Source organism: Schistocerca nitens, chromosome 9 (assembly GCF_023898315.1).
Source record: "Schistocerca nitens isolate TAMUIC-IGC-003100 chromosome 9, iqSchNite1.1, whole genome shotgun sequence".
Classification (NCBI taxonomy): domain Eukaryota; kingdom Metazoa; phylum Arthropoda; class Insecta; order Orthoptera; family Acrididae; genus Schistocerca; species Schistocerca nitens.
This window is the reverse complement of record NC_064622.1, coordinates 145,384,416-145,410,652: the sequence shown is the minus strand read 5'-3', so window position 1 is coordinate 145,410,652 and position 26,237 is coordinate 145,384,416. Positions and strand designations below refer to the sequence as shown.

Genomic DNA, 26,237 nt, shown 5'->3' with positions numbered 1-26,237 from the left:
GTCACGTAATTTCAATAGTAAAGGTAATAGACGCTTTAGGAATGACAACCAACAGAACTTTAATAACAGACAAAATTCTAATTATCAATATCGTCAAAATTTTCAGCAACAGGAACCACATTTTAGTAACAATAGACGTTTTCCACCACAACAGCATGAAGGTCAGCCGGTTAGCATACCTAACCAACAATGTAATGCACAAGGTCAACCAGGCTTTAATGTTTCGCTGCGTGCACGTATAGTCCCTGTTACAACAAATAGTAACGCACGGCAGCAAAGAAACAACTACGTACAGAAAACACAATATTTCAATTCCTATCGCAATGCACCGTATAAAAATGACTATTACGACAAACGTAAAAATAACGAGCACAATTTTCAGCGTACATCTAATAACAGTCGGTCTTACCAACAGCAAAATTATCCACAAGAACATATTCTCATGAATGAACCCGACAGTAGGTATCATCCAGAGCGTAATACGTCTGGAAGAAATAATAGAACAGTTCAAATAGTAGAAATGCCACAACATCCTCCAGAAAATAATAACACGTCAGATAGAATCTGACTAGGTACTGTACAGGTCGCATCTTCCAGTAACACAAGCACTACCTTTGACACGCAGAATGTTGTTCACGAAAATGTTATTACTTTTGATGACATCCGAGACACTCTTTTACAGGAAAGACCAGTTGTTCAGAAAACTATTTCACACCCTGTCATCGAAATTAAAATTGGTTCATCGAAATTTTCAGCAGTAATCGATTCTGGGTCATCTATGTCAGTAATAAACGAAGAAACTTTCAACGAGTGTAACAAAGAGAATACCTATCCTACATTACCATTAGGCAAAACGAAAGTAAAAGGAGCAGTATCGAGTAAAGGAGTAGATGTTAAATTACAGACACATTTATCATTTTGTATTGCAGGTCATACTTTTCACCCAAATTTTTGGATTGTTCCTTTATTGACAACAGACGATATTTTAGGTACGAATTTTCTGGTACAACACGACGCAGTTATTGACTTTCAAAATTCCTATTTAATGTTGAAGGATGAAAATATACAATTGGCTATAGAATTTCAGCACTCACTATCTGCGGAAGAACAAACAATTAATTGCACAGAGGTCATTTCCGTATCACGTAACATAAACTGCAATTCCACATTATTCACAGATACGTACATACATAACTATAATATTCCAGACGAAGCTGATTATGATGTAATGCAGATGATTTCTGACAAGGTTAAACAGAGCAGTGCAAATACAAACGACGAACGCACTCAACTACACAAAATTCTTTTACAGCAAGCTCCAGTTTTTGACAACATTCCTGGTACTATGTCCGGTTTTATGTATGAATTTCAAGTCAAACAGCATGATACATTTAAAGCCAAGCATTATCCCATTCCATATATTCATAGAGAACAGGTTAAGAAAGAATTGCAGTATATGCTTGACCAAGGAATTATTGAACCAGCAGTTAGTCCGTACATAAACCCGCTACATATTGTTAAGAAGAAGGATGGCTCACTTCGCCTCGTGCTTGATTCACGTCACATCAATGACATAATTATTAACGAAACAGATCGACCACAGACATTAGAGGAACTTCTACATAAATTTCACGGTACTGCTATTTATTCTACATTAGATCTGAAATGGGGATTTTGGCAAATTCAGCTCCATCCGAACTGCAGAAAGTACACAGCTTTTCTCTGTTTTGGTGACTTATCAATTTTGTAAATTACCATTCGGTTTAACTATTTCTTCTGCAGCTTTTATTCGCGGTTTGAACACAATACTTCCGACAGAACTTAAAGACAGAATCACGACGTACGTAGACGACATTCTTATTGAAGAAGCTAACTGGTCTGAACACAATATGATTCTTGAACAACTGTTGCAAACTTTTCGTGCACAAGGACTCACAGATAATCTCAGTAAATGGCACTTTGGCAAAACTTCTATAAAATTTCTTGGACATGTAATTTCAGCAAAAGGCATTGCGCCTGACCCGGAAAAACTTCAAGCTTTACGTGACATTACTGTTCCTTCGATAAAAAAAACAATTACGCAGCTTTTTGGGTTTAATTAACTTTTTTCGTAAATTTATTCATCACTCTGCTTTAGACACACCTAGATTATGCCAATTGACAGGTAAAAACACTATTTGGTCTTGGGATAAGCAAGCACATTCTGAATTTATGAACCTGAAACATGCTTTGTTGAATGCACCACTTTTATCGCACCCAGATCTTACCAGAAATTTTTCCATTGCCACCGACAGTTCTAACACCGCTTTAGGCGTACATATTTTCCAGGAAATTGAAGAAGATGGCTCTACAATAATTAAAAACATCGCATTTGCAAGTCGCATTCTGTCACCTGCTGAACGAAATTATTCCGTTACAGAACTGGAAACATTATGTGTTGTTTGGGCTTTTATGAGATTTCGGCACTTTCTTTATGGAAGACACACCACCGTTTACACAGATCATAGAGCTATACAATTTTTACTTTCAGCTAAATTCACACACGACAGATTAAGCAGATGGAAGCTTTATTTACAGGAATTTAATTTCACAATTGTTCACATTCCCGGCACACAAAATATTGTAGCAGACGCACTATCTCGTTCTCTCAGCAACAATCAGCAAGACATCGCAACCAACTTCTGCAAAGCAAAATTTCAGCGTCATGTACATTCAACAAGTTGCATTTGAAAATTTCATTTCGTCGTCATTACAAGACATAGCACAAGAGCAGAGTAAAGACAACGTATGGAAAGAAATTAAACACCTTTGGCAAGATAGGAATAATGTTACCATTAGAAACCATTACACTGTACGCAATAACATTCTGTGTCGCCGCTCTCAGCCTGACAGCAACAATTGGTTATTATGCATTCCTGACGAACTTGTTAACAAATTAATTTGGTATATTCATTTAAGTTACGCACATTACGGAGCTAGAAAATGTTTTCTTATACTGAGACAGAACTGTTGTTTTGCCAACACGGAGAAACGTATACGACGAGTTTTAGCGTCATGTAAAATCTGCCAGAAAGCTAAGTCAGACACAACTTCACATATTCCTCCATTATATCCCATTGTACCTGTTAAATTAAGACATATGGCCGCTGTAGACATTTTTGGTCCGATTCCCAGAACTAATAGAGGTTTTTGCTACATCTTTGTCGCTGTTGAACTCACTTCAAAATTTGTTACCTTCGCTCCGTTACGCAAAGTTACTGCTAAAACTGTTTCGAAAGCATTTGTAAAACATTTTCTATTTCATGTAGGGCATGTGTTGAAAGTAATTTCTGACAATGGATCACAATTTCGTTCTGCTATATGGACACGTATGTTACGAACTAGAAACATTTCTCCGATCTATATATCCAAGTACCATGCTTCTTCGAACCCTTGTGAACGATTAATGAAAGAAATTGGTAAACTGTGTAGAATATACTGCCACAAAAGACATATTGATTGGGACACACACGTATTCTCATTCCAAGATGTAATTAATTCCATACGAAATGAATCCACTATGCTATCTCCGTCTGTTATACTGAAAAATGTTGAACCACCTCACAAAATTACAGAATTAGTAAACTTTCCTACATCTCGTCGATTACGACACTACGAAATAATCGACATTGCGCTGAACAACATCAAACGTGCCGCAGAGCGCCGGAGAAGACAGCAAAAACAGGTTTGTACACGCCGTGACTTTCACATTGGACAGAAAATATTAGAACATACACACTATTTATCCAACAAAGGAAAAGGTAGGTGCAGTAAATTTGAACTTCTATACGCAGGTCCATATCGGATTCGCAGCATTCCTCACTCCAATGTTGTACACGTCGAAACTATGAGATCCAGAAAATCCAAAGGCAACCACCATTGGTCAAACATCAAACCTTTTATTGAATGAAGACACTTTATGATTTAACATGCTAAAATGCCATTTGCTTATTTTTATGATCACCTATGCAATTATATTCACATGACTAATTACTGATGATTATCGTATATTTTCTTGGCAAGTGCCCGGCAAGGTAAGGTTAGCAGGTCGCTCTTCTTGTCGTTACATATCAGACTGTGCACATTTTTCCAGATAAACTTACGTATCGTATGAATAATTATGCAATGTTATCTAGTGACATATTAATTTTATTAAATTTTCTCTCCATTAAAGTCTTTAATTCTCGCCTCTATTAACTACACAACATACAAGCTGAACACAACGAACGTCACATTTTTTGTCTTTCTTATGTATATACGATTGTTTCATGTTTTGTTTGTATGCACTATGAAATAGTTAAGATATAGCAAACACCAGTTGACTTTGACATTTTGCCTTATCATATCTCAACATCGTGACTCCTTTACTGTTACATTGTGATACACTGAGTACATTTTTGCCTCTGAACACTATCTATGTTTTTCACATATTACGTTTTCTGTCATGTTATGCTGTATGCTTAATTATGTTACCATAAACCAGTCATTATTTAATGAGAATATGATTTAAATGCAAGACATTAATCTCTGTTCATCAATTTCAGAAAGAAATGATGTGTGAAAGAAAGAAATTAAACAGAAATGGGAATTTCACCTTCGGAATGGTCGAAAGAGGATGCAAACCTCGTGAGGAAGAGTAAATGGATCAGGATTAACAAGCATTAACAAGAATATACTATACACATCGTAGAATAGCAGTCTTAACTAATTTTTTCTTTCAGAATACAAGGCGATTGATGCAGGCTGTCAGACAGAACTACACATCTTAGTTTCAGTGATGGAATATGCTAGAGATAAGGAATAGTTATGTAATGAGGTATGAAGTGATTTTTTTGCAGATGATAATGAATGCTGATGAATAATGATGAAGAATATGCTACTATGGATAATGAAGTTTTTCTTTACAGGTGATGATAATAATGGAGTTATGATAATATAGATAATGAAGTGATGGATAATGAAGTTTTTTTCTTTACAGATGAGGATAATGTGGATGTTATGTATTCATGCTATGTAGTTATTTAAGTATTTGTTGCAGTTCGGTTTGACAGCAGGTGTTATATTGCATAGTATAATGACTGAAGGTTTTGGAAAGGACAGCTATGGAACACATTTTTATACACATTTCACTACCTGTTAATTCGTAGTTCACTGCTTTTCAGCATAAAATGCGTTTCTTCTTTCAGCTTCTTAATCCATTTTTTTATATATTTTTGCAGGAGAAACTATTTATGAAATTAATGTGCTATAAGCAGTTGTTCATTAAATCTATGTCATTTATGAATGTGATTACATATACTCTACTTGTTTCATAACCTTGCTACAGCTGACTCATGACAAATGACGTTACACATTTTTATTTACAGGAACAACCGAGAAGCAAATTTTTTCTTTTTCTCTTCTTGCTTTCCCCTATAATTACCCAAAGCAATGCATTGCTAACAAAAAAATGTATTACCAGTCCCAAATAATTATACCGGTTTAACAGAGTTCTGAGTAATACTGATTAGCTCTGAATAGTATGTCACTTGAATAATGAATGCATAAATACTATGCACATAATTTCATTACTGTATTGAGATGACCAATGACTAATTAATAATGCTTTGTAACTGGGAAATGAATGCTACTGATTACTGTATTGAGATGACCAATGATTAATTAATAATGCTTTGTAACTGGGAAATGAATGCTACTGATTACTGTATTGAGATGTCCAATGATTAATTAATGATGCTTTGTAACTGGGAAATGAATGCTACTAATTACTGTATTAGGATGACCAATGATTAATTAATAATGCTTTGTAACTGGGAAATGAATGCTACTGATTACTGTATTGGGATGACCAATGATTAATTAATAATGCTTTGTAACTGGGAAATGAATGCTACTGATTACTGTATTGAGATGACCAATGATTAATTAATAATGCTTTGTAACTGGGAAATGAAAGCTACTGATTACTGTATTGGGATGACCAATGATTAATTATCAACATTATTCTGTAATACTATGTTATTGACTACCTCCTGTTTTAAGTAATGACTTCTGATGATTTGTAATTAGGCAACGAATTTCAATGTTCTCTGTAAAACTAATGACTTTTGATGATTTGTAATTAGGCAACGAATTTCAGTGTTCTCTGTAAAACGAATGACTTCTATGATTTGTAATTAGGGAATGAATGCCAATGTTCTCTGTAAAATGTTCTCTGTAAAACGAGTGACTTCTGATGATTTGTAATTAGGCAATGAATTTCAATGTTCTCTGTAAAACGAGTGACTTCTGATGATTTGTAATTAGGCAACGAATTTCAATGTTCTCTGTAAAACGAATGACTTCTGATGATTTGTAATTAGAGAATGAGTGCCAATGTTCTCTGTAAAACAATTTATGAACATTTTTCTGTAATACTACATACATGGTACAGAAATATTCAATAACTGGGCTATGAATGCCGCAAACTACTAATGTAATTCCCAATGAAGACTAGTATGTGACTTAATGTCCTTCACCTTCTGACCTAACTACCCTGAATTACTGCAATATCCATTTGTCCTGTATATCCTCTTGATAATGGAGCACTATATTTGGTTTTTGCACTAATTCTACGTTGGTGTGCCTTGTAAGAGCGTGGTGTTGACACGACATGCTGTCCACCACCGTGAGCGATGGAGATGTTATTATGGTCCCACTGTTTGGTGTACCTGATGTACTGCCAAAATGATAACATGGAATATTACTACGACATTTCAGTGTCTTGGGTACGCTGATAAATACTTCTGGGAAAAGAACTTCAGATTGTCTCACTTGGTGTTGTATTTCTGTGGAAAGATATGGACTTTCAGTGCAGCTGCGTGCAACCTAAAGTGCTACAACCATGATGCAATCCTTCCCTTTCCTATCCTAATTCTTGTAACATAGTGAAAATCATTTTTTTGCTAACATCATTTGTATTCATGGCCTATACATTTTTTTCGATATATTCTGAACTACAGTGCGTGTGCACTTTTATCATTTTTCTAACATGATTTCTACTTATTGATTTGCTGATATGTTTTGAACTACAGTGCATGTGCACTTATGTCACTTGTCAACATGATTTTCTTTTTGCCATTATATTTACTTGATGTGAAAATGCTAAAGAGTTTTTCAGTGCGTGTGCACTTATGTTATTTGTTAATATGTTTTGTATTCACATTTTGTTATTGTCTCATATGTTTTGTACTCGGTGCATGTGCACCACATTTACTTCATGTTCTACATCTGAATATTCTGTGATTGTAAAGTTAATTAGTTAAGAAAAAATTTGTTGCTCATGGCAAGTCCAAATGACTCACCATCGCTGCGGAGGGTTATGAAACACGTATGTATTCAGTACCAGCGATGGCGAGGCATGACAGAATCTCTGACCAGAGAGTTGTTTATCGTTGCTAGTCTGCGCTTGACCGCGCGAGAGTTCAGTTGCGAGTTGGACTCAGTCGGAAGTTGTGTGTGAGGAGTCGGCCGGCGTCGACATGGGTCTCTGGTCGCGATTCAGGACGAGTTATATTGTTAAATAAGGTAATGAAGCAGCATTGCGCACATCTGATAATGTAATGTATGTTAATTGTAATTAATTTGTTCAAGAAGTGCCCCAATAATAATTTTGTTTTCAAAGCAATCGTTTTTAAAAAAGAATCATTCCAATTGAAACAATATTTCCTATGCTTTTCCTCCCAGAATCAATTTATCAGATTAATTATTGCACAGGGCCTAAGGTCAGCGCAGCTGCCTTATAAAATTTATCAGGTTCACCTTAACGTTAATTTTGTGGGGACTTAACATTTTTGCACATTTTTATTGTCATTGAGTTTTATTACTGTGGGAAGCTAACATTTGGCACTATTTGCAATTATATTCAATTCTTTTCACTTTCATATTTTTGCGGGGAGGTTACACCATATCACTCTAACTGCACGCGCCCCACGCCATTACAGAGTCTCTACCAGCTTCAACATTCCCCTGCTAACATGCAGGGTCCGTGGATTCATGATGTTGTCTCCATACCCGTACATCTCCATCCGCTCGATACAGTTTCAAACGCCACTCGTCCGACCAGTCATCAACAGTCCACTGTCGGTCTTAACGGACCCAGGCGAGCCGTAGAGCTTTGCGTCGTGCAGTCATCAAGGGTACACGAGTGGGCCTTCGGCTCCGAAAGCGCGTATCGTTCGTTGAATGTTTCGCACGCTGACACTTGTTGATGGAACAGCTTTGAAATCTGCAGCAGTTTGCGGAAGGATTGCGTTTCTGTCACGTTGAACGATTCTCTTCAGACGTCGTAGGTCCCGTTCTTGCTGGATCTTTTTCCTGCCGTAGTGATGTCGGAGATTTGATGTTTTGCCGGATGCCTGATATTCTCGGTACACTCGTGAAACGGTCGTATCGGAAAATCACTTCATAGCTACCTTGGAGATGCTGTGTCCCATCGCTCGTGAGTAGACGGTAACCCCAGGTTCAAACTCACTTAAATTTTCATAACCTGCCATTGTAGCAGCAGTAACCGGTCTAATAACTGGACGTTTGTTGTCTTATATGGGCGTTGCCGACCGCAGCGCCATATTCTGCCTGTTAACATATCTCTGTATTTGAATCAGCATGCCTATACCAGTTTCTTCGGTGCTTCAGTGTAGAACTTCTCGATGTATTTCTCGTGAATACATGCCCATGCAACTCTCGCGAATGTTAACACGCGCCTGACGTCACAATTTCGCGGCATTCTGATAGTCTGTGTACAAGAGGCTCGGGCGTCTTGCGGAATGAGCCAATACGCAAAGTCACAAAGGGTGGTTTGGCCTTCTCTTCATTGCAAATAGCGTATGTGCAACCTGGTGGCACTGTATCTCCAAAAAACATACGAGGAAAATTCGGACATTTAACGGGATCTGTTATCATTCTTTTACCAGGGAAAGGCTACACTAAATGTAATATCTGTAGTGTATGTTGATGGCAACGAAGACGAAATCATAGGCCTGTGAATATTTCACAGATTGTCTAGAAAATTGAGTTCAATCTCATATTTGTTTCCAATCTATTACTGTCGAAAAACACAATACAGTGGGCAAGATTCACCATGAAAAGCAGTCACGCATAACTTAGTACCGTTTCTTCCAAGATAACTAGTGAAAAAAATTATATTAGCCTCTTTACATAACAAGATGGGCCTAACGAAACACTATGTGAAAACCTTAACCATTTTTGTAGAATATTTGAAATATCTCTGTAAGAAGTTTCTTCGCGTATCAGAAATGAAACTAAGGTCGTGGCTGTTGGACCTGACCTCTGAAAAATTCCGTTTGGACCCAACTTTGAATTGGAAATTATCTTGAGTTTCAGGTAGGTTTATGAATTATTCAAGGAGGTCGTAGTAAGTTTTTAGGCAGCAAAAAGTCCCATACTTTATTTCTGTTGTAGCCAACATTCTTGATGTTCAAGCTGTGTGGTTCTTTATGAGCTAAGATTCAATTTCTGAACACTCATCTCGTGTTTTTCTTGAAAATTTGGACAATGTTAGTGGAGAACAAGGTGAATGCTTTCATTTAGTTGTCAAGATGATGGAAATGCGGTACCAGAGTCGCTGGAATACAAATACGATGCGAGACTACTGTTAGTCTCTTCATCTAGACAAAAAAAGGTATAACCGAATGGACACGTAATTCCAGTGTAATAACGTGCTAGATTAATACCTTTGTTCACACTCATAATTTAGACTAGTATTCATTCTAACCCCATGTCGTTAACTAATTTTGCAGTTTACAACAAGGTCACATTGTGAGAAAAGAGTACGTAAAAAAATTCTATGGTTTCAATGGCTAGAAAATACACGACATTAAGCTACAGGGTATGCATTTAGCAAGCCGGTGCGATCGTACCGAATTTTCCTTTTCTACTAATGAAAGCCTGTGAACCGAAGTTTCCCTTCAAAGCGATCAGGGAAAAAATCACGTTTTGTTATCTGAAATCTTGAAAGCCCTAACTGACGACGTTTTTTTTCAAATGTGTGCGAAATCTTATGGGACTTAACTGCCAAGGTCATCAGTCCCTAAGCTTACACACTACTTAACCTAAATTATCTTAAGAACAAACACACAGACCCATGCCCGAGGGCGGACTCGAACCTCCGCCGGGACCAGCCGCACAGTCCATGACTGCAGCGCCTTAGACCGCTGACGACGTTTGCTTCCTCTTGGATGATCAAGCCAAATACTTTTGATCATCATTGTTGTTTGTTTTGAGAAACCGACAGGGAAGATTACTCCTTGGAGCTAGTGGCGAAGCCATCTACTTTACTCTGTTCCATGTAAAAAAACATGTTTTTCAATACGCTGCACCAATTAACATTCCCTGTTTACAAATATACTGTCAGCTCATACTTTTTCCCCTTCCTTGTTTTTCCTAGGCTCCAACTGTTTAATTTGACGCTGCAAACGTTTTATCAGCTTTTTTAGTCTGAACAATACGGACCGAACCCTGTAGATATGCCGTGGGCGATGTCTGTCTTTTCGTCTGATAATTTGTCATGTTAGGAGCCTTAATGGCTGAAAAAATTATGGACGTATTGAAGTAATGAAACAGATGAACAATTGAACGTTGAGTGGGAGTACGATTTAAGATATGAATGTGCCTCCTCTTGTCTATAGATGATGTTGCCCACATTTTTGTGAGTGACATTAAGCAACAGGTTACGTGATAAACACCCAAAAAGAGAATTTCAAAAACACTATTTCTGGTTTGACAACGTTTACATCTATACAGAGTGTTTAAAAAATATTCCATATTTTAAGAGGTGACAGCACGCACGAATACATGAAAAAATGCCCAGTAAAAATGAGCTCTAAAATACATACCTTGTAAGCAGGCTGTTTAGGTTCTTATATTGGTAACGCCACCGCCACGTAGCGCTCTGTATGAAAATCACTGGCTGTGCTGCGTGCAGTCTGTGGCTGATTTGCATTGTTGTTGGCTATTGTAGTGTTGGGCAGTTGGCTGTTAACAGTGCGTAGCGTTGCGCAGTTGGAGGTGAGCCGCCAGCAGTGGTGGATGTGGGGAGAGAGATGGCGGAATTTTGAGAGCGGATGATCTGGACGTGTGCCCATCAGCGACAGTACATTTGTAAGACTGGATGTCATGAACTGCTATATATATTATGACTTTTGAACACTATTAAGGTAAATACATTGTTTTTTCTCTATCAAAATCTTTCATTTGCTAACTATGCCTATCAGTAGTTAGTGCCTTCAGTAGTTTGAATCTTTTATGTAGCTGGCAGCAGTGGCGCTCGCTGTATTGCAGTAGTTCGAGTAACGAAGATTTTTGTGAGGTAAGTGATTTGTGAAAGGTATAGGTTAATGTTAGTCAGGGCCATTCTTTTGTAGGGATTATTGAAAGTCAGATTGCGTTGCGCAAAAAATATTGTGTGTCAGTTTAGTGTTGATCAGAATAGGTAAAGAGCGAAATGTCTGAGAACCTTCAGTTTTGCTCATCTGTTTGAAAAGCAAATAATGTAAGAGGTTTATCAGCACAGTAATTCATTAATTTTTCTAAGGGGACGTTTCAACCTTAAGAGCTCTTCGCTACTGTGCTGGAAGGCCTTGATGATGCTTTCTTGTAGCTCATTAAACGGAATTGGTTACTCCCAAGATTCCAATTATCCCCAGAATCAAAAGTCCAAGGGATTAAGATCGGGGAATGAGATGGCCAACGTACTGGAGATCACCGACCAATTAATTCATGGCCGACTTAATGTCAGTGTGATTTGTTCTCCTACATGTCTGAGAAATTGGGCTGGTGCTCCATCGTGTGTGAATGAAATCTCCAGCCATTGCCAGAACGATGCCTCCTCAAGTCGGTTAATAGGAACTGAAGATACCATGCACCAATCAGCCTGTTTGGTAATATGTAAGGTCCTATAAGTCTGTCGTCAAATATTCCTGCCCATACATTAATTGAAAATAACGGTATTTATATTTATTAAGGTACACATTTCAGTGCCCTTGTTTTCTGGACTTTTTTGTCTTGTTTTGATCCATACTATCGCCTCCAAAATATGGAATACTTTTTTTTATAGCACCCTCTATAGGTTGTGTCATTTTTTTCTCCGCTCTTCTGTATTACCCTACAGCTGTGCAGGAATATTCTTCTCCAATATTAATGACAAAATCCCCTTGACACAACTATTAAGTGATCGTCCCTTTTTTCTTCTTCTATTTGGAATCCAGTCCATTACACACTTTGGCAGTCTTTCTTCCTACGTTCCGTTGACATGAAATTAGTAACCTACTTCTGAACATTCACCCTGTCTCTAATTACTTCATCTTTTTTTTTTCTTCTTTTCTTTCTATCACTAATGATTGACTGCACAAACCCATCTTTGTAGCTACTAATTATGAGTTTGGTTACCATGTCATCATCCAAACTCTGAACCGTGTGTAATAATTCTCTGAACTATGGTTTTAAATATTCTATGTATAGCATCAGTTCGAACGTGCTAATACCGGAGAATTCCATTAAATAAACTCCCGTTGTTAGTCTTCCATCGGGAGTCAAACTCAGATGACAGATAGGGGAACATCCCCCGTTATACGGGGAGTACTGGAAAAATAAAACATCTGAGGCAGACCAAACCTAACATCTTCTACCATGTAGTTTCAGGTTTGGACTACTTCTAAAGGAAAAAAACACTGAAAAAAAATTAGTGGTCCTCCAGGTTGCAGGTCGACGCAGTTGGTGAATTTATCATTTACTGAAAAAAGTACTTGCTAATAAGCCTCCCCAAATTAATTTACTTTGCAAAATATTACTTCGTTGGCTTCTCCATTTAACACTCTTTTAAACGAAGATTATCTCCCATTTATCTGGTCGGTTCCCAGATGGAACAGAGGTCAAAATATTGATAAAGTTTCTCAGAAAAGATTGTATGAATGCTTTTTAGGTTAAGACTGCCTGTATACAGACAAATAAACACAATATTGGTTTTTTCAGACGCGTTTCGCTCCAATTTATTAAGATATCTTCAGTGGCTCAATGTGATGATATTGCTCTGTAAGAGTTTTTGTTGTACTGCTGGTGAACCAGAGAGATAGTGGTACTGCCTTAAATGAGGAGAGATGCGTTTAGCAACACAAATAATGTCCTTAATTAGCTGCATAGAGACTGTCCTGAGGTAAAAACATCAATAAAATATCTGATCATAAGTATCCGGGCACCCCTATATACTGCGGGACTGACCGCTAGATGTCACCAGAGGCGGACCCGCCAGTATAAAAGGAGGGGAGGGAATTGTGTTCTCACAAGGGAACCTCCCCATCGCACCCCCCCTCAGATTTAGTTCTAATTTGGCACAGTGGATAGGCCTTGAAAAACTGAACACAGATCAATCGAGAAAACAGGAAGAAGTTGTGTGGAACTATGAAAAAATAAGCAAAATATACAAACTGAATAGTCCATGGGTAACATAGGCAACATTAAGAGTAATTTGAGCACAGGAGGGCCGTGGTCCCGTGGTTAGCGTGAGGAGCTGCGGAGCGAGAGGTCCTTGGTTCAAATATTCCCTCGAGCGGAAATTTTACTTACTTTATTTTTGCAAAGTTATGATCTGTCCTTTCGTTCATTGATGTCTCTGTTAACTGTAATAAGTTTGACGTCTGTGTGTTGCGACCACACCGCAAAACCGTGCGATTAGTAAACAAAAGGACGTGCTTCTCCAATAGGAACCGAAAATATTTGATCGCAAGGTCATAGGTCAACCGATTCCTCCACAGGAAAACACGTCTGATATATTCTATACGACACTAGTGACGGCATGTGCGTCACATGACGAATATGTTGTCGACCCACCTAACTTGCACACTTGGCGAATGGGTAAAAAGATTCTTCTACCTTGCCCGATTTAGGTTTTCTTGTGGATGTGATAATCATTTTCAAAAAAGTGATGAAAACATAAGAGTGTGTCACATAAACTGCAACAAATGAATGCAACAGTTTCACAGTCGCACAGTTTTCTCTGTGCTCTCTCAAAACATATGTTTTTAACGTTTTCAAATTTTTGCGTGTGTAGACCGTCAAATCCTGCATATGTCCAAGCAAATCTGAACATGTCCTAGAATTTCGGAGAGGGAAGTTGATTATGTGTGAGTGCCTGAACTTTGATAATTGTCTGAAAATAAAAAATTAAAATATTCACTCGAAGGAAGACTTGAACCAAGGACCTCTCGTTCCGCAGCTGCTCACGCCAACTACGGGACCACGACGCTCCTGTGCTCAGGTCACTCTTAATGTTGCCTATGTTACCCATGGACTACTCAGTTTGTATATTTTGCTTATTTTTTCATAATTCCACACAACTTCTTCCTGTTTTCTCGATTGATCTGTGTTCAGTTTTTCAAGGCCTATCCACTGTGCCAACTTATAACTAAATCTGAGGGGGGTGCGATGGGGAGGTTCCCTTGTCAGTAGAGTACAGCAGTATAGTTCCTGTGAATTATTATGGATGGAGGTTACACTCAACAACCGAGCTGGGTTAATAATTGGCTCCTTTTACCGACCTCCCGACTCAGCAGCGTTAGTGGCAGAACAACTGAGAGAAAATTTGGAATACATTTCACATAAATTTTCTCAGCATGTTATAGTCATAGGTGGAGATTTCAATTTACCAGATATAGACTGGGACACTCAGATGTTTAGGACGGGTGGTAGGGACAGAGTATCGAGTGACATTATACTGAGTGCACTATCCGAAAATTACCTCGAGCAATTAAACAGAGAACCGACTCGTGGAGATAACATCTTGGACCTACTGATAACAAATAGACCCGAACTTTTCGACTCCATAAGTGCAGAACAGGGAATCAGTGATCATAAGGCCGTTGTAGCATCCCTGAATATGGAAGTTAATAGGAATATAAAAAAAGGGAGGAAGTTTATCTGTTTAGCAAGAGTAATAGAAGGCAGATTTCAGACTACCTAACAGATCAAAACGAAAATTTCTGTTCCGACACTGACAATGTTGAGTGTTTATGGAAAAAGTTCAAGGCAATCGTAAAATGCGTTTTAGACAGGTACGTGCCGAGTAAAACTGTGAGGGACGGGAAAAACCCACCGTGGTATAACAACAAAGTTAGGAAACTACTGCGAAAGCAAAGAGAGCTTCACTCCAAGTTTAAACGCAGCCAAAACCTCTCAGACAAACAGAAGCTAAGCGATGTCAAAGTTAGCGTAAGGAGGGCTATGCGAGAAGCGTTCAGTGAATTCGAAAGTAAAATTCTATGTACAGACTTGACAGAAAATCCTAGGAAGTTCTGGTCTTACGTTAAATCAGTAAGTGGCTCGAAACAGCATATCCAGACACTCCGGGATGATGATGGCATTGAAACAGAGGACGACACGCGTAAAGCTGAAATACTAACCACCTTTTTCCAAAGCTGTTTCACAGAGGAAGACCGCACTGCAGTTCCTTCTCCAAATCCTCGCACAAACGAAAAAATGGCTGACATCGAAATAAGTGTCCAAGGAATAGAAAAGCAACTGGAATCACTCAACAGAGGAAAGTCCACTGGACCTGACGGGATACCAATTCGATTCTACACAGAGTGCGCGAAAGAACTTGCCCCCCTTCTAACAGCCGTGTACCGCAAGTCTCTAGAGGAACGGAGGGTTCCAAATGATTGGAAAAGAGCACAGGTAGTCCCAGTCTTCAAGAAGGGTCGTCGAGCAGATGCGCAAAACTATAGACCTATATCTCTGACGTCGATCTGTTGTAGAATTTTAGAACATGTTTTTTTCTCGAGTATCATGTCGTTTTTGGAAACCCAAAATCTACTACACTCCTGGAAATTGAAAAAAGAACACATTGACACCGGTGTGTCAGACCCACCATACTTGCTCCGGACACTGCGAGAGGGCTGTACAAGCAATGATCACACGCACGGCACAGCGGACACACCAGGAACCGCGGTGTTGGCCGTCGAATGGCGCTAGCTGCGCAGCATTTGTGCACCGCCGCCGTCAGTGTCAGCCAGTTTGCCGTGGCATACGGAGCTCCATCGCAGTCTTTAACACTGGTAGCATGCCGCGACAGCGTGGACGTGAACCGTATGTGCAGTTGACGGACTTTGCGCGAGGGCGTATAGTGGGCATGCGGGAGGCCGGGTGGACGTACCGCCCAATTGCTCAACACGTGGGGCGTGAGGTCTCCACAGTACATCGATGTTGTCGCCAGTGGTCGGCGGAAGGTGCACGTGCCCGTCGACCTGGGACCGGACCGCAGCGACGCACGGATGCACGCCAAGACCGTAGGATCCTACGCAGTGCCGTAGGGGACCGCACCGCCACTTCCCAGCAAATTAGGGACACTGTTGCTCCTGGGGTATCGGCGAGGACCATTCGCAACCGTCTCCATGAAGCTGGGCTACGGTCCCGCACACCGTTAGGCCGTCTTCCGCTCACGCCCCAACATCGTGCAGCCCGCCTCCAGTGGTGTCGCGACAGGCGTGAATGGAGGGACGAATGGAGACGTTTCGTCTTCAGCGATGAGAGTCGCTTCTGCCTTGGTGCCAGTGATGGTCGTATGCGTGTTTGGCGCCGTGCAGGTGAGCGCCACAATCAGGACTGCATACGACCGAGGCACATAGGGCCAACACCCGGCATCATGGTGTGGGGAGCGATCTCCTACACTGGCCGTACACCACTGGTGATCGTCGAGGGGACACTCAATAGTGCACGGTACATCCAAACCGTCATCGAACCCATCGTTCTACCATTCCTAGACCGGCAAGGGAACTTGCTGTTCCAACAGGACAATGCACGTCCGCATGTATCCCGTGCCACCCAACGTGCTCTAGAAGGCGTAAGTCAACTACCCTGGCCAGCAAGATCTCCGGATCTGTCCCCCATTGAGCATGTTTGGGACTGGATGAAGCGTCGTCTCACGCGGTCTGCACGTCCAGCACGAACGCTGGTCCAACTGAGGCGCCAGGTGGAAATGGCTTGGCAAGCCGTTCCACAGGACTACATCCAGCATCTCTACGATCGTCTCCATGGGAGAATAGCAGCCTGCATTGCTGTGAAAGGTGGATATACACTGTACTAGTGCCGACATTGTGCATGCTCTGTTGCCTGTGTCTATGTGCCTGTGGTTCTGTCAGTGTGATCATGTGATGTATCTGACCCCAGGAATGTGTCAATAAAGTTTCCCCTTCCTGGGACAATGAATTCACGGTGTTCTTATTTCAATTTCCAGGAGTGTATGTAGGAATCAACATGGATTCCGGAAACAGCGATCGTGTGAGACCCAACTCGCGTTATTTGTTCATGAGACCCAGAAAATATTAGATACAGGCTCCCAGGTAGATGCTATTTTTCTAGACTTCCGGAAGGCGTTCGATACAGTTCCGCACTGTCGCCTGATAAACAAAGTAAGAGCCTACGGAATATCAGACCAGCTGTGTGGCTGGATTGAAGAGTTTTTAGCAAACAGAACACAGCATGTTGTTATCAATGGAGAGACATCTACAGACGTTAAAGTAACCTCTGGCGTGCCACAGGGGAGTGTTATGGGACCATTGCTTTTCACAATATATATAAATGACCGAGTAGATAGTGTCGGAAGTTCCATGCGGCTTTTCGCGGATGATACTGTAGTATACAGAGAAGTTGCAGCATTAGAAAATTGTAGCGAAATGCAGGAAGATCTGCAGCGGATAGGCACTTGGTGCAGGGAGTGGCAACTGTCCCTTAACATAGACAAATGTAATGTATTTCGAATACATAGAAAGAAGGATCCTTTATTGTATGATTATATGATAGCGGAACAAACACTGGTAGCAGTTACTTCTGTAAAATATCTGGGAGTATGCGTGCGGAACGATTTGAAGTGGAATGATCATATAAAATTAATTATTGGTAAGGCGGGTGCCAGGTTGAGATTCATTGGGAGAGTGCTTAGAAAATGTAGTCCATCAACAAAGGAGGTGGCTTACAAAACACTCGTTCGACCTATACTTGAGTATTGCTCATCAGTGTGGGATCCGTACCAGATCGGGTTGACGGAGGAGATAGAGAAGATCCAAAGAAGAGCGGCGCGTTTCGTCACAGGGTTATTTGGTAACCGTGATAGCGTTACGGAGATGTTTAGCAAACTCAAGTGGCAGACTCTGGAAGAGAGGCGCTCTGCATCGCGGTGTAGCTTGCTCGCCAGGTTTCGAGAGGGTGCGTTTCTGGATGAGGTATCGAGTATATTGCTTCCCCCTACTTATACCTCCCGAGGAGATCACGAATGTAAAATTAGAGAGATTAGAGCGCGCACGGAGGCTTTCAGACAGTCGTTCTTCCCGCGAACCATACGCGACTGGAACAGGAAAGGGAGGTAATGACAGTGGCACGTAAAGTGCCCTCCGCCACACACCGTTGGGTAGCTTGCGGAGTATGAATGTAGATGTAGATGTAGAATGCGTCGGTCAAGAGACCTCATTGACGTAAACTGGGCATTGGACGTCACCTGAGGAGCAAATCCATCAGAAACATATCAGGCCTTCTAAGGCTGCCCAACTCAATTGTTGGTGTTGTGACTGTGAGGTGGAAACTCGGAAGAAAAATCACATCTACACCGAGACCAGGCAGATCGTATGTGTTGACGGACAGGGACAGTCGAGCATCGCGGAGGGTGGTTGTACAAAAAATCGCATGACATCAGTGGAAGCAGCCACTCATGGTTTCTAAAGTGCTACCAGCAGTCCCGGTTGCACAATGACTGCGCTTAGGTAATTAAAAGAATGGGGCACAGCTGGCTACCGTCTGCTCATAAATCATGCATTTGCGTAGCCAATGCTAAGGGACGCTCGATTTGGTGAAAAGAGCAACGCTCCTGGACAGTGGATGACTGGAAGCGAGTGATTTGGAGTAATGAATAATGCTATACCATGTGGAAATCCGATACAATGGTTTGGGTTAGGCGAACGTCTGGACAATGTTACATTCCATCATGTGTAGTGGCACAAAAGAAGTAATGAGGTGTAGATGTTTTTCGACGGTGCCGAACGATACCCTTACTGAGCTTCAGGAAACAATAAGTGGGACGGGATATGAAACAGAATTACAGTATTGTGTAATACGTACAGTGGAGGATGCGGGGCCACAGTGATAATATATTTCTTTAAAGTCAGTACCGCCATTAGACTATTGTTTATTTACAGTGTTACATTTACACTTACCCAATCATGATTTCGGCTTCAAAGTGCCATTATCAAGTGTTTTCTGAAAGCAGGTTAGAAAATAACAGTGAAATACACTACTGGAAATTGAAATAAGAACACCGTGAATTCATTGTCCCAGGAAGGGGAAACTTTATTGACACATTCCTGGGGTCAGATACATCACATGATCACACTGACAGAACCACAGGCACATAGACACAGGCAACAGAGCATGCACAATGTCGGCACTAGTACAGTGTGTATCCACCTTTCGCAGCAATTCAGGCTGCTATTCTCCCATGGAGACGATCGTAGAGATGCTGGATGTAGTCCTGTGGAACGGCTTGCCATGCCATTTCCACCTGGCGCCTCAGTTGGACCAGCGTTCGTGCTGGACGTGCAGACCGCGTGAGACGACGCTTCATCCAGTCCCAAACATGCTCAATGGGGGACAGATCCGGAGATCTTGCTGGCCAGGGTAGTTGACTTACACCTTCTAGAGCACGTTGGGTGGCACGGGATACATGCGGACGTGCATTGTCCTGTTGGAACAGCAAGTTCCCTTGCCGGTCTAGGAATGGTAGAACGATGGGTTCGATGACGGTTTGGATGTACCGTGCACTATTGAGTATCCCCTCGACGATCACCAGTGGTGTACGGCCAGTGTAGGAGATCGCTCCCCACACCATGATGCCGGGTGTTGGCCCTGTGTGCCTCGGTCGTATGCAGTCCTGATTGTGGCGCTCACCTGCACGGCGCCAAACACGCATACGACCATCATTGGCACCAAGGCAGAAGCGACTCTCATCGCTGAAGACGACACGTCTCCATTCGTCCCTCCATTCACGCCTGTCGCGACACCACTGGAGGCGGGCTGCACGATGTTGGGGCGTGAGCGGAAGACGGCCTAACGGTGTGCGGGACCGTAGCCCAGCTTCATGGAGACGGTTGCGAATGGTCCTCGCCGATACCCCAGGAGCAACAGTGCCCCTAATTTGCTGGGAAGTGGCGGTGCGGTCCCCTACGGCACTGCGTAGGATCCTACGGTCTTGGCGTGCATCCGTGCGTCGCTGCGGTCCGGTCCCAGGTCGACGGGCACGTGCACCTTCCGCCGACCACTGGCGACAACATCGATGTACTGTGGAGACCTCACGCCCCACGTGTTGAGCAATTGGGCGGTACGTCCACCCGGCCTCCCGCATGCCCACTATACGCCCTCGCTCAAAGTCCGTCAACTGCACATACGGTTCACGTCCACGCTGTCGCGGCATGCTACCAGTGTTAAAGACTGCGATGGAGCTCCGTATGCCACGGCAAACTGGCTGACACTGACGGCGGCGGTGCACAAATGCTGCGCAGCTAGCGCCATTCGACGGCCAACACCGCGGTTCCTGGTGTGTCCGCTGTGCCGTGCGTGTGATCATTGCTTGTACAGCCCTCTCGCAGTGTCCGGAGCAAGTATGGTGGGTCTGACACACCGGTGTCAAGGTGTTCTTTTTTCCATTTCCAGGAGTGTACATAACGAGTGATATAACCGTATAAGAATCCATGTTTGTAATGCTTACTTACAAGTGTTATAAATTGCCTAAGATGGCATACTGTCTTATTAAAATACACTATTAGACTATTAGAGAATGTGTCTAATAGTACATCTTAATACACCCTGCTCCCAGAAGGGAGCGTAATGCTGCGTGGAACGTTTTGTGGCATTGCCTCGAAGATCTCGCCATTCTGGAAGGCACAAAGGATCAACGAAAGTATGCACGTATCCTTTGGGACTATGACCACCCACACATGCAGTTTTGTTTTTCCTCGACACAATGGCATTTACCAGCAGGAAAGTGCTCTTGTCACACACTTCACAGTGTACGGGCATGGTTCGAAGAGCACCAGGATGAGTTCACTGTACTCCCCTGGCCACCAAATTTCCCATATTCAAACCCAATTTAGAATCTGTGGGACCATCTCGATCGGGCTGTTCACGTTATCGATTCTCAGTCGAGAGACCTGGCGCAGTTCGCCTCTGCACAGGAGTTGGCACGGCTCCACATTCGTGTCGGTACCTTCCTTCCTGCACGCCTCGCACTGCACCAGGTGTTTATTCAGGCTTCTAACAGCAGGACAATACAACGTATCACACTGGTGGTCACATTAATGTGACTAGATAGTATACAGGCTGTGCCATACTCCCAAAACATACTCCAAAGACCCCTTGTTTTTTTCGCTGATAAGTCGTCTTCTGGGAAGTTAGATAAAGATCGCATTGCGTGAGAAGCGAGAGACCTGCACTGTAGACAGCTATTCCTCTTTGTAATGCGATGGGCCGATTTCTCAGCGCCGTTTTTCATGGGTTGAATAACCCCCGGCCTAAAGAGTTGTAATAAGGCTCCTCACTCGCTAATACAAAAAACAGAAAAGCAGGAGTTGAGGTCACCAAAGACTGCAGTAAACTCAGTTGATTAGTGGGAGAGTAACACAGAACTGCTTAAGAACGGCATGTATGTGTGAGTAACGATTGGTCAATATTGGAAAATCTTCACTTGGGGTGCAAAGAATTGTCTTGTTTACAAAAGTATCATACAATATTTTTGGTCTTTCCATCCTCTGCAAAAACGATTTTTTGGCACTTGCTCTAGTGAAAATGGAACATATAATGGATCATGTTAGTTAGTTAATTAGCTACATGTTACGTAGCTCATTTGACGAATTCTTTTTTCGAAGTAATGTGAATGAATCAATTTACAGGATATGTAAAATGAATGGCTACTCCATATTTAATGCAGACACTTGGAGGGATTGACCTTGCACCTTTTTGATGGTAATTGAGAACGAAAGGAAACGGGGAAATGGAGTCGTTTGAAATCAAATGGCATGTCGGTGGAAAAGATGGGAATATATGGAAGCAGCACATTTTCTGATTTCGACTCGCCATTCAGAAGTGTCGCTTCGATGACGTTTGATATCAGTTTTTTGACACGGGGCCTGGTTCCATTGCACAGCATTGGTGGATTAATGTCGCGCAAAAGAAATACTGGTGTGCCGATTTCCAGTGACTGGCTGGTGGAGCTCAGCTGAATAATTTAAAATTTCGTCCGCATTCATGGGGCTGTCAATCGTTTTTAGGTTACAGACTCACCCACAAGTTGCCAGCCGAGCGTTCTAGGCGCTTCAGTCCGGAACCGCGCTGCTGCTACGGTCGCAGGTTCGAATCCTGCCTCGGGCATGGATGTGTGTGATGTCCTCAGGTTAGTTAGGTTTAAGTAGTTCTAAGTCTAGGGGACCGATGACCTAAGATGTTATGTCCCATAGTGCTCAGAGCCATTTGAACCATTTTCGCCCACAATTTGTTTCTTGATTGCGCAACTGTTTGCATTGACGTCGGTGTTTTTTCTTGCCAAAATTGCACGTTCGAAAAGCCGAACGTGATATCTGTATTTGGCGACAATTTATGGGAAAAGTTTCTTAATTAATTCTTCGACCGATGAAACCATGACACAAAAGTTTAATGGAATGAAATATATTTTGTTTCGACAGCAACTGGTATGTTTGCCAATTCTGGTAGACATTCTTTCAGGAGTTACAGATATAGGCTATGTCGATAGCTCCCTATCTTTGCAACCGCTGTACCTCCAACTCTAGGGGTGGAACTTCGTCAAGACTGTCACTGATAAGACTAGCGAAACAGGAGACTATGGACTTCACACTAATATCGGTCATATCGAATATTTTTACATGTCACATTTTCTCACACCCACTCCCATCTTGCCGGCCGGAGTGGCCCTGCGGTTCTGGGCGCTACAGTCTGGAACCGAGCGACCGCTACGGTCGCAGGTTCGAATCCTGCCTCGGGCATGGATGTGTGTGATGTCCTTAGGTTAGTTAGGTTTAATTAGTTCTAAGTTCTAGGCGACTGATGACCTCAGAAGTTGAGTCGCATAGTGCTTAGAGCCATTTGAACCAACCACTCCCATCTTGAGGAGTGACTGTGGTATGTTACCCCCACAATGTTTTCTTATAAATATACAAATAACGAGTCATTTATACACAAAATTTGATTGAAATTGCCCCAGAAGTGCCGGAGTTAAGCTTCTATTTCACCATCTTTTGACATGCACCTTTATGGGCCGTAGGTGATTCTTACTCGCACAGAAACCTTCACAGCGTGAGCACAACTCGCCTTAGTTTCATCGTAAACAGGTGAATACTATAGGGACACATAGAAGACGAAGAAACAAAATCATTTTTATATATTAGAACACTATTTAATGTGGTTTTTGAGCCGGCAGCTGTGGCCGAGCGGTTCTAGGCGCTACAGTCTGGAACCGCGAGACCGCTACGATCGCAGGTTCGAATCCTGCCTCTGGCATGGATGTGTGTGCTGTCATTAGGTTAGTTAGGTTTAAGTAGTTCTAAATTCTGGCGGACTGATGACCTCAGATGTTAACTGCCATAGTGCTCAGAGCCATTTGAACCAATTTTTGTTCTTTTTGACCCATAAGCCATTACAGCAGGTACTCGAGATTTATAATCGAGTCGTCTTTGAATACACTCACCATCAATTGTATTGTTTATTTTAATTTTTCCTTTGCTGTGACTAATTTCGCAATCTGTATATTTGCAGGATACAGAAAAAACTTCACGTTCACACTGAAACACCCCTCTTCCTCCCTTCATATTCTCCAAGTGAGATTCGGACTTGTGACCTTAGCCATTCGAAACTGCGAATCTGCGTAAAGGCACGCCGGTCGGCGCCATCTTGACACCTTACTGTCAACAACACTGGTGTATAATAATATAGAAAACGCAGCGAGCACGCCGTGCACTGAGGAGTCCATACGTAGGTCACTAGTTACACGCCGCAGTCAGATCACTCGCTCTGAGGAGTACAGGTGAGTATGAAGGCCGCGGTACTCACGAGAGACGAGGGGTCGGCCCGGAGGAGCCCTCTTGCGCACGCGGCTGTGGGAGTAGTTGGCTGCCGCAGCGGCGGAGTCGGCTCTCGCTGCCGACATGTCTCGGGTAAAGCAGCAGAGCAGAGCAGTCGGCCGCTGTACGTTCCGTCTCGTGGAAGACTCGCCGCAGCTCCACGCCGCTCTGCTCGCCTCGCGTATCGGTCCCGGGGTTATCGCGCCTGCCGCCGCCAACACGCCACATCGTTGTCGAACTATTGGCTGCCGCAGCGTCTTTTTATCGCTCCTGTTATTGCCATTCGGTAGCGTCCGGCATCTCGGCCGCCACCCCCGGACCTCACTATTTCTGCAGCGTGCCCCTAACCTTCAGGTCTCCGCGGATCGCGGTTGCTCGAGGTCGCGCGGTGCGCACGGCCTTGACACGGAGTGGTGCGCAGCGGTGCCTCGTGTAGCGGTCCTTTCCTCTTCAACACTGGCGAATTGTTGTTCCTGGCGTACACGGACCTAACCTCACGCGCAAAAACCGCGCGAGTCCGAGACAGTAACCTACAGGGTAGCGCACGAAATGTGTTACCACTTTGTTTTTGAATATAAACTTTATTGTCAATACAATCTGAAAGGAACATATACTACACTACTGGCCATTAAAATTGCTACACCACGAACATGACGTGCTACAGACGCGAAATTTATCCGACAGGAAGAAGATGCTGTGATATGCAAATGATTAGCTTTTCAGAGCATTCACACAAGGTTGGCGCCGGTGGCGACACCTACAACGTGCTGACATGAGGAAAGTTTCAAACCGATTTCTCATACACAAACAGCAGTTGACGGGCGTTGCCTGGTGAAACGTTGTTGTGATGCCTCGTGTAAGGAGGAGAAATGCTTACCATCAACTATCCGATTCTGATAAAGGTCGGATTGTAGCCTATCGCGATTGCGGTTTATCGTATCGCCACATTGCCGCTCGCGTTGGTCGAGGTCCAATGACTGTTAGCAGAATATGGCATCGATGGGTTCAGGAGGGTAATACGGAACGCCGTGCTGGATCCCAACGTCCTCGTATCACTAGCAGTCGAGATGACAGGCACCTTATCCGCATGGCTGTAACGGATCGTGCAGCCACGTCTCGATCCCTGAGTCAACAGATGAGGACGTTTGCAAGACACCAACCATCTGCACGAACAGTTCGACGACGTTTGCAGCAGCATGGACTATCAGCTCGGAGACCGTGGCTGCGGTTGCCCTTGACGCTGCAGCACAGACAGAAGCGCCTGCGATGGTGTACTCGATGACGAATCTGGGTGCACGAATGGCGAAACGTCATTTTTTCGGATGAATCCAGGTTCTGTTTACAGCATCGTGATGGTCGCATCCGTGTTTGGCGACATCGCAGTGAAGGCACATTGGAAGCGTGTATTCGTCATCGCCGTACTGGCGTATCACCGGGCGTGATGGTATGGGGTGCCATTGGTTACACGTCTCGGTCACCTATTGTTCGCATTGACGGCACTTTGAACAGTGGACGTTACATTTCAGATGTGTTACGACCCGTGGCTCTACCCTTCAATCGTTCCCTGCGAAACCCTACATTTCAGTAGGATAATGCGCGACCGCATGTTGCTGGTTCTGTACGGGCTTTTCTGGATACAGAAAATGTTCGACTGTTGCCTGGCCAGCGCACTCTCCAGATCTCTCACCAATTGAAAACGTCTGGTCAATTGTGGCCGAGCAACTGGCTCGTCACAATACGCCAGTCGCTACTCTTGATGAACTGTGGTATCGTGTTGAAGCGGCATGGGCAGCTGTACCTGTACACGCCATCCAAGCTCTGTTTGACTCAATGCCCAGGCGGATCAAGACCGTTATTACGGCCAAAGGTGGTTGTTCTGGGTGCTGATTTCTCAGGTTCTATGCACCCAAATTGAGTGAAAATGTAATGACATGTCAGTTCTAGTATAATATATTTGTCCAATGAATACCCGTTTATTATCTGCATTTCTTCTTGGTGTAGTAATTTTAGTGGCCAGTAGTGTACAATGAAAAGCCGTCC

At 42.8% G+C, this 26,237-nt stretch overlaps 1 protein-coding gene across 1 annotated transcript in view; it reads right to left on the bottom strand.

Moving 5' to 3' along the window:
• LOC126204411 (lysosome membrane protein 2-like) overlaps window positions 1-24,358 on the bottom strand; it is a 263,267-nt gene extending 238,909 nt beyond the window's left edge. The window contains exon 1 of the mRNA XM_049938788.1: window positions 24,187-24,358. Within this exon, the coding sequence (XP_049794745.1) occupies window positions 24,187-24,283 (97 nt within the window). The 5' untranslated portion in view covers window positions 24,284-24,358. The remainder of the gene's footprint in view (window positions 1-24,186) is intronic.
• Window positions 24,359-26,237: the final 1,879 nt, after the last annotated feature.